The 12732-nt window shown below is 37.4% G+C and overlaps 1 protein-coding gene across 3 annotated transcripts in view; it reads left to right on the forward strand.

The window, feature by feature from the left end:
• Positions 1–12732, forward strand: part of Usp25 (ubiquitin specific peptidase 25) — a 106519-nt gene that overhangs the window by 46796 nt on the left and 46991 nt on the right. For 2 of the 3 annotated variants that reach the window (XM_052741023.1, XM_052741026.1), the window contains exons 6-8: positions 1234–1320; positions 6784–6921; positions 10449–10525. In XM_052741023.1, the coding sequence (XP_052596983.1) occupies positions 1234–1320; positions 6784–6921; positions 10449–10525 (302 nt within the window). The remainder of the gene's footprint in view (positions 1–1233; positions 1321–6783; positions 6922–10448; positions 10526–12732) is intronic. The other variant, XM_052741025.1, reaches the window with a different exon arrangement.

Raw genomic sequence — 12732 nt, forward strand, 5'->3', positions numbered from 1 at the left:
GATTTATACCCCTCCTTTCATCCTTTAATCTTCCAGCATATGATGATAATTCTCATGGAAGAAGAGACTGCGTATTTTAAATGTCCTTTCTTCTTTGTCCCTAGTGCTGTGCATGCCATGGGTATTCCATAAGTACTTATTAAATGTGTGAATCAATGAGTTGGGCTAATGGCAAGATCCCTCCTCAAAGGAACAAAATAATAACAAAAGGAAAATGAATTATTTTATCTGTTCATAATGTTTATTTTAAAAAATCCTTACTGGGTGTGGTGGCACATACTTTTATCCCAACACTGTAAAACTTGTAGGAATAGTTACATGTATGTAAAATATTTATAAGGAAAATCTTACAGAGATGCTCAGATGAATTTATGTCTACTAAGTATGTGTTCTAGTCTGTAAATATTGTATATTCATTTTGAACAAATGTTATGATGTTATTAGTGGATTACAAACTACCTTTTAGCAAGCACTCAAGGTCATCATGTGTGGTTGCTAATTGAGCTCAGTGGTAGAGAAAGTCCAAGGCCTTGATTCAGTTTCCAGCAGCTAAAATAACCATCAACAAACCCCATGCTAGAAAGTCTTTCATGAGTGTCTAGTCTCCTATGTACTTTTGCATTATTCTATTTTTATAATTATATATTTGTCTTCCAGGTTTTGTTTTCTTGGCCATCAAGAGAATATGTAATATTTTGTGTTTTTTTTTTCACCTAGTATCTGATGAGTACGTTGATTTGTACTTAATTTTTGTAGGTAATTAATCTGAAATAGAACACATCTAAAAACTTCTTCACTGTATTTTATCCAGTTTAGGAAAACTTCATGTTAATGACATAGTAACCTAAATAGTTTTTAATAATGTAATACTCTGTGTGCTTTAAAAATGTCCTTGTACAATTTTGTGCTTTGTATGTAGGATAAGTGTTAGTTAGAAAGAATAAGATATTGGTACTGGCTATAACATACTAGCCAGGGCACTTGCCTTGCATACACAAGGCCTTGGGTTCAATTCCCTGCAACCCCCATCCAAAAGTATTTTAAAAATGAGAATACTATTTTAAAATATAAAGAATAGACTTTTCTCAGGGAGAAAAATCGCCATCCTTTTGCTGGTTGCAGCTGTTCTTTATGTAAAGAGTATAGTTGTCAAGAATGAGTCTTGATAACAGTGATATTCACAATTCCATTACTAGAATTTTCTCTTAGATATTTTAAATTGTTCTTTTTCAGTCATTATTCAATCTTTTGGAATTTAGAAGATTAGTTCTGAATTACAAGCCTCCATCAAATGCTCAAGATTTACCCCGAAACCAAAAGGTAAAATTATAAAAAGATTTTAAAAGCTGAATACTTAGTCTTTATGTTCTTTTCTCTTTAAGAATTTTGGGAGCACTTACTTACTCCATCAAACCTGAAACTGTTAAAATTTTACTGTTATGTCATTAATCTCTATTACAGTAGTTTCCTATCCTTTTATCTATATATCATAAATGGGAATTTTCTTCCTCTGTGTGTCACAATAGCATACCAGTTCCATGTGGCCAGTTTAGGACCCCTCACCCATAAGACTGTCGAATTATAGTACACCCATAGACTGCATTGTATAATTGAAGGGCTTTCCTCAGTGGACTCCTCACAACTATTGTCAGCGTCAGCCTTTCTTTTCACTTGATCATCCAGAAGAATCCTTTAAAGCTCAGTCACGACGTGTGGTGGTCCAGGGCAAACCCATCCCTCCGTGTTGGATGTTAGTGGTAGGCAGAGGAAGGTTGAAAAGAGCAGACTCCAGGCTCTGATGCTTGGGTTTTAGTTATGGGTCTAAAGCAAGTTGCATTTTTTTCGGGATTTCCTTATCTGTAGTGTAGACAGCAACAGTAATTATTTCCTGGAGATGCTGAGGAGTCTAAATGAGGTAAGCATGTAAAGCCCCTATAAAAGTGTCTGCTATACAGTATTATTGTCTATTTTATATTTTATAAATTTTATAACTTTAATCTTAATGAAATTGGATTGATTTGCATGCATGCATTTATACTTAGTGGAAGAAAGCCATTGTATGGGAGGATGATTACTTTGGTGCAGGTACTGGGTCATTTTCAGTAAAGAGCCAGTGGTCTTAAAGCAATGGGCTGTAGAAACAAAGGAGGTGACGTTTTGGGTTTCAGTGATGTACTGAACTTTGTGTGACCCATTGGTACAGTGATAAATTATTAAGTTACATTATCCTTTTAGTGTTTAAATTTTAAAACCACTTTTTCTGCAAATACATGAAACATTTATAATGCACACTAGAGGAAATAAAACCTGTACTTCAGCCAACTTTTACGCCACAATCTCTGGGCTGGATCAGGCCAATGAACAACTACTTAAAAAAAGAAGAAGGAATCAAGGCAATTTAACAATGCCATACTGCTAGAGAAAGTAAGCAAATGTCTTCAAGTGTAAGTCTTTCCAAGGGAGTTTGGACTGCTGCCTCGCTGTATCACGTTAGTATACCAGTTTGCCCTTCTCATCTCTCAGCAGAAGCATGTATAATTTATATGCATTAGTTAGAATTACTTCCAACTGGGTACTATGGGTGCTATGCTTAACTTTTGTTTCTTTTATTTTACCATTTTATAGAACTTCAATCCCTTATTTTTCATAGTTTGATAAGACCAAATCAGTTTGTAACTTTATTTAAAAAGAAGTCATTGTCTGTGTGTATATACCAGAATTACTTGTGAAGTTCTTAGGGTACTCAGCTATGCTGGCCAAGTGTGTAATGAGCTCACGCTGGAGGAGTGTGTAATGAACACATGCTAGAGGAGTGTGTAATGAGCTCATGCTAGAGGAGTGTGTAATGAGCTCATGCTAGAGGAGTGTGTAATGAGCACATGATAAAAGTGTGTGTAATGAGTGCACACTAGAGGAGTGTGTAATGAGTGCATGCTGGAGGAGTGTGTAATGAGCTCATCCTAGAGGAGTGTGAAATGAGTGCATGCTGGAGGAGTGTGTAATGAGTGCATACTAGAGGAGTGTGTAATGAGTGCATGCTAGAGGAGTGTGTAATGAGCACACGCTGGAGGAGTGTGTAATGAGAGCGTGCTAGAGGAGTGTATAATGAGCACACGCTGGAGGAGTGTGTAATGAGAGCGTGCTAGAGGAGTGTGTAATGAGGGCATACTAGAGGAGTGTGTAATGAGGGCATACTAAAGGAGTGTGTAATGAGTGCATGCTGGAGGAGTGTGTAATGAGTGCATACTAGAGGAGTGTGTAATGAGTGCCTGCTAGAGGAGTATGTAATGAGTGCATGTTGGAGGAGTGTGAAATGAGTGCATGCTAGAGGAGTGTGTAATGAGTGCATGTTGGAGGAGTGTGAAATGAGTGCATGCTAGAGGAATGTGTAATGAGTGCATGCTGGAGGAGTGTGTAATGAGGGCATACTAGAGGAGTGTGTAATGAGTTCATGCTAGAGGAGTGTGTAATGAGTGCATGCTAGAGGAGTGTGTAATGAGTGCATGCTGGAGGAGTGTGTAATGAGCTCATGCTAGAAGAGTGTGTAATGAGAGCATGCTAGAGGAGTGTGTAATGAGGGCACACTAGAGGAGTGTGTAATGAGTGCATGCTGGAGGAGTGTGTAATGAGTGCATGCTTGAGGAGTGTGTAATAAACATGGTAGAGGACTGTGTAATGAGCTCATGGTAGAGGAGTATGTAATTAGTGTGCCAAGTGGAGTGTGTAATGAGCTCATGCTAGAGAAGTTTATTTCTTGCAGTGGAAGGAAAGTTACTGTTTCCATTCTTTGAAAGGCTCTTATGTAGAATAATATTGTAAAAATTTGCATAAGCTTTCATAAATGAAGGTCTTTACTATGGCATGGTAACAGTGGGAAACTGTGCTTGATGCCTTTTAAACCGGTGTTGGAATTGTGAGTAATTGTCAGTCACTGGTTTATGCTAAATTCACTCGAGATAATGAAAGATATTTTCTGTTTTAAATGTGTAAATATGACATTTGCCATTGTCTTTTAATAGTGAATTTACGTTGAACTCATGACATGTTTACTGTTACAGTGAACTTGAAATCCAATGTGTTAAGATACAGACTACACCTGGGATTGCTTTAATCGTATTACAGAGACGCCATTTGCATGCACGACTAAGAATATCTTTTAAGCAAATAAAGTTTCTCACAAATATTGTGTGCATTTCAAATACGAGGCAGGACTTCCTTAAAAAGTCTAGTTTGTATTTTACATAGAGTTTGTTCATTTAGAATTATATACTCCCTTATTTTAAGTTATTTAAACTATTGTTAAGGTTAGTGTATAGGATAATTGTTATCTGAAAAATAATGGCAGATCCCTGTCACCCACATACAGATATTCTTTGGGCAGAGAATTTCCAAGCCCCCCAAAGTTTTTATAAAACAAATGAAAGTGTGTATCCCCATAAGAATTTTCACACCAGTGTATACAGCAACTGAAGAGGAGACAGTTGGGTTAAAATAAGTTTTATTTAATCTACAATAAAATGCTACAAAGCAGTAAATTGTAACAAATTACTAGTGTGCACATACATGTGGATGAAGCACTAAAATTATACTGATTGCACAAAAGCAGTCTAAAGCAAGTACCTAGAGGATAATTCCATTTGTATAAATATCCAGAAAATGCAGCATGACTGTTGTTAGCTGAGATGGCTAGGGAGTGGCCACATTTTGGGGTGGTGAATAAATAGGTTTGTTATCTGGATAGTGATAATGCATACGCAAAGCTTGGGAAATTGTGTCTTTTTTAATGGTGTATGTATTGTGCATTAATTATACCACAACAAGCCTGTTTATAGTAGTGCTCAAATAGTTTTTATGTGTGCCAATGTTTTTATGATTTAGTCAAATGGAGTAGTTGCTCTGTTTTATTGTATAATGCTATACTTTTTGATAGATTTTCTGGTTGCAGGTATTGGCTGAGACAGAGAGATGTTTCAAAATATTTTACTTTCCAAATAATCTTGGCAGAATTTCTCTTAATTAAAAAAATATTGTGCTAGGTGGTGGTGGTGTGCGCCTTTAACCCCAGCACTCAGGAGACAGAGGAAGGTAGATCTTTATGAGTTCGAGGCCAGCCTGGTCTACAGAACTGCAGAGCTGCAGAGTTCCAGGACAGCCAGAGCTGCACAGAGAAACCCTGTTTTGAAAAATCAAAACAAAAAAAAAGTCTTTTATTCTTATATTTGATAAGGAGTGTCCTCATTTGTCATGGGCTGAGTGATAATGAAGAAGTGGATGTTGGGAAACAGGATATTGGGGGAACTTGTGTAGATTAAAATTAGTATTTATACTTTGAAAACTTACTTATATAGGGCAGTTGGAGAAAGAGTTAAAGACTGGACAAAAGGTTATTTTTTTCATGTATATGTTTTGTCTTTATTCTTATTCCTGTTGATGGAACATGTATTTAAATAAATGTCATTTGGAGTTCTTTATGGCTTAGAGATTTCACTTTAGGATTAGTTTATGAGAGAATGATTCAGGGGTGTGTGTGTGTAGTTTGGGGATTAAATAACAAGGCTTTGAATTTCTTCCCGTTTCTCAAGGCTCCCTCTTTAGTTCATTGAGAGAACAATAATTGTTCTGTAGACTATATTGCTCCACATAAGTTATATAGAACTATATTGATAGTGCTATAGTAATGCCAATCATGGAAATTAAAAACCTTCCCAAATTTAGATAGTATCTTGAAAATTTATGCTAAAATTATTGTTGCAAAGACTATTATGAGAACTGATTTTCCAGTTTGCTGCCCTAAAGCATTTCACCAAGTTCCATACATTTCATGATTTTTAAATGTTTTTGATTTGAAATAAGTAGTGACTAAAACTCATTTTTCCCAGAAGGTTGGATATAATCAACCAGTAAGAACTGAATACCTGTTTTGTGTAGCATAAAAGAGAAGAGACATTGAAATTGTTGAGAAATCTGTAATCCCAGTGAGAATAAAATTAAGATTTCATGTTAGGGCTTGATCTGATTAATGATTATGCTAACATTATACTTATTAAACATTTAAATTGAAAAATTACAATGAATTTATTCTGAATCTTATAATTTACAAAATGTATTAATACTTTTATTAATAAAGTATAAAGTAATATATATAGACATCTATCTATATATCTATATATATAGGCATTAGTTTTTATTAGGTCATTAAGTAAGGATTAGACACAGGCCTAATATTAGTTAAATGGTTAGAGTCATTGTATGAGAACTGACAGTGTGGTTCGTATTCAAAGACTCATTCCAGGAGATGGAGCGTTTGGAGGCGCTGTTGACTTGGAGGGGTCTAAACCACTCCTAGATGAGGAGGGTCTGGTTTAAATGGGCTCAGTGGAGAACAGCACTCCGATGGTGCCTGGCGAGTGCTTAGCTCTCACTGATCTTTGTTGGCTTTTCTGGTCGTCCTTGTCGGCAGCAGCTGCACCCTGATGAATGGGAAGATTATAATGAACGGACTTAAATGAGCTGGATATTCTTGGCTGGGTAGTGACATAATTTGCTATGAATATGTGGTATTTATGCAGAAATTGTGAGGCTAGCCTAAGGTCCTCTGTTGTAGTTCTTAACTCCTTTGAGTTTGGTAGCTGACACTCTTTTTCAATGTGATAGAGTGCCAGATCTGTGCTAATAGATGTCAGTTACCGTCTGGTTCCTGTTGAAGTATCTGTTGACTAGTGAATAGTTTGCTGATTTCGTTGGGGATACTGTTTTTATTTTATTTTTTCCTTCTCTCTGCAGGAACATCGGAATTTGCCTTTTATGCGGGAACTGAGGTATCTCTTTGCACTTCTTGTTGGTACCAAGAGGAAATATGTTGATCCATCTAGAGCAGTTGAGATTCTGAAGGATGCCTTCAAATCAAATGACTCACAGCAGGTAGCCTCCTGTCTCTTTTATTTGGCTGTTTCCATGTAATCTTATAGATCTTTATGACACTTTTTCAAGTGTATCTGTTGATTTAGGATGACATTACTAAACTTTATTAATAACGGCTTGAAGCCATTGAAATCATTATTTTCTTATTTGGAAAACTTTTAAACTAGGCAAAACATGACCAAATTGAAGGTATTAAGGTAAATGAAGTTGTAAATTATAGAATAATGGAAGTTGATAAAGAAAAGCAAAGCTGGGTGGTGGTGGCGCACGCCTTTAATCCCAGCACTCGCTAGGCAGAGGCAGGCAGATCTCTGTGAGTTCAAGGCCAGCCTGGTCTCTATATATCTATATATCTATAGAGTGAGATCCAGGACAGGCACAAAAACTACACAGAGAAACCCAGTCTCAAAAAACAAAAACAACAAAACAAACAAACAAACAAAAAGAAAGTATTGAACAAAATGAAGACTCTTATATACATATATAATATATAATGTACTATATGAGTACCTGGTGTGTGCCTGGAAGCTAGAGGAGGACAGTGGATCCCCTGCAGATGCAGATACAGATGCAGATGGTTTTGAGCCACCATGTGGTGCTGGAAGTTGAACATGGATCCTCTGGAAGAGTAGTTAGTTCTCTTAACTACTGAGCCATTGCTCCAGCCCCTGTAAGTGACGATTTCAACAAATGTGCAATGACCCAAGTGCAGGATAGTATATGTGGTTTTCATGCCCCTGCCTTTGCTGATCGGGATTAGTTTCCCTGGATTGCCTGTAAGGGTTTTTGAAAAATACTGCTTCAGTCGTTTTTCTTGCTTTTAATGGTTATATCATAGTACCCTTTTAATAACATTTGTTAAAAACAATATTGTGGCCGGGCGGTGGTGGCGCACGCCTTTAATCCCAGCACTCGGGAGGCAGAGGCAGGCGGATCTCTGTGAGTTCGAGGCCAGCCTGTTCTGCGAGATCCAGGAAAGGCGCAAAGCTACACAGAGAAACCCTGTCTCGAAAAACCAAAAAAAAAAAAACAATATTGTGGATGATTTCTTATGGAAAAAGAGCCATGTCTGTACACCAGTGTTGCTACTTGATAAGTCAGACGGGTTAAGAGCACACATAGTAGCACATACGGTTGTAGAACATAATAAATACTGAAGAGTCCGCGGCACTGAAGGGACATAGATGACACATAGAGAAAGAGGGTGACAGAGCCCCTGCCTGTTGGACAGGGAGCTGTATGTTACTTGGATTCATAAAATGGAAATTTAGAACAGGATTCAGGAGAAAAAAAATATGTGTTTCTGTCTTCTGGATTTTTCTTTTTAAAAAATTTGAAGCTGTATAGAAAATATGCGGAGACACAAAGTGCTCACAGCAACATTTTCTATTGTGGTGTTTTCCCTTTAAAATTTTTTCCCAAAACAGCCCCGTGCTTTTCTTGTGTTCCATCTACTTTGCTTCCTCACTTATTCTTTCTCGCTGGAGCAGTACTAACACAAGCTAAAAGTAATAAAACGGTGTTCCCCACTGATCCCAGAGCACCCGCTTTAGAGCACTGCTTCCGGTCCCAATGTCTTGTTCATTTGCTCATTATTAACTTACCGCTCTAGCCTCCTCGCTGTGCTTGGTGGCTGTCCTCTAGTCACTCTTGGTGTAAAGTGAGTTTTACACAAGCTTTCGTGCTTTGACATGCTTTCTTCCCTGCTTTCCACGTCCCCCCCGCCCCACACTTTCTGCAGAAGCCCATTGATCTTTCGGTATCTTTGGTACTTTGCTGTTCTGTGCTCTGAACGCTGTGGAGTGAATACCTTTGCTTTGTGTGAACCAACTAGTTTTATCGTTGTGGCTTCTTTTTCTCTAGAGGCACAGGTGTGATTTTCTGACATACACATTAGTGAGTTAGTGAAATACGTACCCAAGGCACATGAGTTTTGTGATTACTTTTAACGTCTTTTGTACTTGTGTTTCATATTCTCCCTGAATATGTCATGTTTGGAAATATGAAGCAATTTTATGGGAGATTCTTTGGTGTATGGCAATACTGTCAATTTTAATCATACTTTTCTTAGAGTTTAAGATCTTAAATTTCTTACGATCTCACTTGTTCATCCTAGTGAACTTTGCTAAATTTTCATTGTATAATTGTAAATTTTAGATTGATTACAAAAAAAGAGAGAATAATTCTTTCCAAGACTTGTGATAACTAGAAAACATTGTTGGTTCTTTTTAGCTACAGTCTTTAAGATGAGTGAAGTTATTTAAGAACATTTATAAATTAAATCTCCTGGTTCAGGAACAATGGAAAATTAGTAATATACCCTGAGGCCAAGGGTTTAGAAGTAAGATTCTACAGAGCCATGTTCTCTGACAGGAGGAGCGTCCTTCCTGCCTCTCTCATTATCTGGTATCGTTTGACCCTGGGAGGCTAGTTTTGATTTTTACCTGTCTTCATTTGTGCCTACTGCCTTCTCTTGTTCTATGCCCCACAGGGACGGCCACTATTGGAGTTAGGGCTCACTTTTATATAAGCTAAATTCACCAGGAGATTATTAGTAATTTCTACAAAGACTCATACTTGGTGAAAGTTACTCTTTGAGGTTCTGAGTAAAATTTTTGCTGCTGTTTTACCCGGGGTGATAGAACTGGACTGCTGAGCTCAGTCCCGTTTACCTCTGCAGCACTGGAGTTGCTACTCTTCCTAGACCTTAGCATCAGCATTTTATAGGTGGATTGGTTGACCTAAGCACTAGGTGGAAAAACATAGGCAGTTACTTTATTCTTGAGGCTACTTTGGTTAGGGAAAATTACCTATGTGGTCTCTTCTATCTAGTCTTGATACCATGAACTGGATACCATGGGTGGTTTTTCTCTTTTTAAACCTATTCTGTCTTCCAAGCAACATTGTGTAAGTGGTGGTAGTGGTTATGTGGGTCAACACTTGCTCCTACTTTTTTCGTGTTAGGGGATCAGCCACCAAAGAAAGGGACAACAAAGGGTGATATTTATTTATTTCTGAATGTGGAATTCACTTGGGGTTTAGAGAATTGTAGACTAAATTATTGGACTTACTAATTGCTAAAGTTAAGAAATATCTTGATAAAAGTAAATATGGATCAAAAAGTATATATGAATTAAAAAATAGTTGTCAAAAAGCACTAGTCTTTTTCTAAGAGAAAAGATGATGATAATTTTGTATAAAACAAAGAGTCTGAGTGAAAGGAAGTCTTTCATTTCATGGATTTGTTGCAAACCATATAGGGAGGAGGTAACTAATATTTTGTTATAAATTCATTTGTTACATTGTGTGTGTATGTTTCCTAAAATGAAATCTTGTGACTATAATACTTTTAAAAATATTGACTTTTTTTTATCCTGGTTAAATTATAAAAATTTATCACACTTTATGGGATACAGTCACATTCTACTTTTGTGAGTACTGACTGGCTGTAAGTTTTATTTTGCAGCGTGTAGCATCTTTGTTAGTAGGATCAAATATCAACCAACCAACCCTTTTTCTTTCCACAGCAAGATGTGAGTGAGTTTACACACAAGTTATTAGATTGGTTAGAAGATGCCTTTCAAATGAAAGCTGAAGAGGAAACGTAAGTCACTGTGATGTTTAATGATGGGCTTTTAAAGTCAATAAATGACAGTCATTTTGTTCTCTTGGGTGCAGTACAGACATCCGAGCAAGAGAGACTTTGGGAATCCCAATGTTATCTGTGTTATGAGCAAGCTTTTGGAAGTTGTGGTGACACAGTTTGGGTGGCTGCCAGCTGCTACTATCAGATCTGATATGAGATTCCTGACAGTACTAATCTTACAGCCATGTGGTTTTCCTGGATTCAGTTTTTCATGAGGAAGAAAGGGTTAGTTGGGCATGAATTTCCAAAGACTTGACTTCATCTTAAGTCCTTTCCTGAGGACAGGATGAGCAGTTCCCCTCCATATTCATGCTGCTCATTAGGTGTAAGCACAAAGCCTTGACAGTTTTATGTGTGCTTGTGGGGACTGTGGAGGGTCAGCGTTGGGTGTTGGTTCTCAGGTGCCATTTACCTACTGTTTAAAAAGAGGTTCTCTCATTGGCTTGAAGTTTGCTCAGTCTCCTCAGGCCACTCTCCTTATGTCAACTCTTCTTTCCCTTATGGGGTTCTTTTTTCATGTTTTGTTTTAAGATTTATTGTGTTTCTTTGATGTATATGAGTGCTTTGCCTGCATGTTTATATATGCACCACATTGTGTGTCTAGTGCCTGTGGAGGCCAGAAGAACGTCTCAGATTCCCTGGAATTAGAGTTATGATAAGTTTTTATGGGCTCCATAGTAAGCTGTGCTTGCACAGAGCTGGGGTCCTCATCTGCAGGTCATGTTCTTTTACTGAAATATCTCTAGTTATCTCAACACCACAGATATTGAGCTGAGGATGCTTAAATTTTAGATCCAGAGGATTATTAGGACACACAGAGACAGCTAGCACCAGCATATTACCTTACCCTTTTGACCCTGTAGTGCTAATCTCACAATTTAATGTAATTCTGACTTATGTTCTTGCCAGAAAAATGGCAGAAATTTGAGGTGAAAGAGAAGCTAAGAAAACTCTATTGGCTTTAGTTCTGCAGAATGCCAGCCATTAGTAGTGAGTTGCTTGTAGACCACTGTCTGTGAAAGTACACCAAGCTGAGAGAATCTTACTAAGAGCTTCCTTTGTAGTACAGTGCCTAAGTTTAATCAGAGAAGTGTCCTATTGCCATAGGTTGTGATTTACTGAGTAGTGTGCTAAGAAGAAGAGACAATGGAGTACAGAGCCCTAAATGGGACAGCTGTACCACCTCCTTCAAGGTTCAGGGGACATCATGAAAGAAGGGGAGAACAAACAGAATGGAAACTCCAACGGGTATGGAGATACCCAGTAGAAGACATTTTCTGTACATGATAGAGCTTTTGTACTCAAGAACTCAGTGTTCTGGGTATCTGCACATGATTGCACCCATCAGCATTTCATCATGGATTTGGTGTGCAAAATGATCCCCTACTCCATCTTGAGGAGTGTTTGGCACCTAATAGTTTTAAGGGAAAGGGCATCATTTTCTTCAGTGGTATAGCCTCTGATAAGTTGCTCTTTCTCCAATAAATAACCTCTTATTCTCTGGCAACACAATGTAATTATCCCCAGTGGGTCACATACAAAAAGATGCCATGAAAGTAGGGTGGGACTTAGTAGAAAGAAGCACTTCAGTGGGAGAGGAAAAGGGATGAGAGGAATGAGGAATGAAAAACAAAATTCATTATATAAACTTTAAATTGTCAAAAATTGAAGTTAAAAAGAAAATATTCAATATTCATATATCTAATAAAATCAAACATACTACTGGTTAAAACAAAAAATAAAAAACAAACAAAAAAATAAATTTTGCACCAAGTGTGTACTATTTTGAGGAACAAAATTAAACATTTGCAAATTGTCTTAGTCATAGAAAGGCATTTGAGAATTGCTTTCTTTTCGGCTTGTTTAGAAGTTTATGGCATTGGCCACCTGTCATCAGGTGTCCCTTTCTGTCCATTCAAGCTCTTAGGGTGCATTTTCCTTCTGAGATCTTTATCGCCCAGCAGCACTCAATTGACTAGGAATTTTTAGATAACCCCTTTCTGAATGAGAATGTCTCTAGCAATGTGTTTTGCTATATAATTACTTAGACCTGTAACCCCTGCCTCCAAGGCTGGTTTCTGTCTTCATCTTAGTTTCATTTAGTTACATATCTAAAACTTCCTATTCAAACTTCAGCACTGAATCTGCTCTTGATGATTCTGAGA

The sequence above is a fragment of the Peromyscus californicus genome, unplaced genomic scaffold (genome assembly GCF_007827085.1).
Source record: "Peromyscus californicus insignis strain IS unplaced genomic scaffold, ASM782708v3 Scaffold_16__1_contigs__length_79575227, whole genome shotgun sequence".
Lineage (NCBI taxonomy): Eukaryota > Metazoa > Chordata > Mammalia > Rodentia > Cricetidae > Peromyscus > Peromyscus californicus.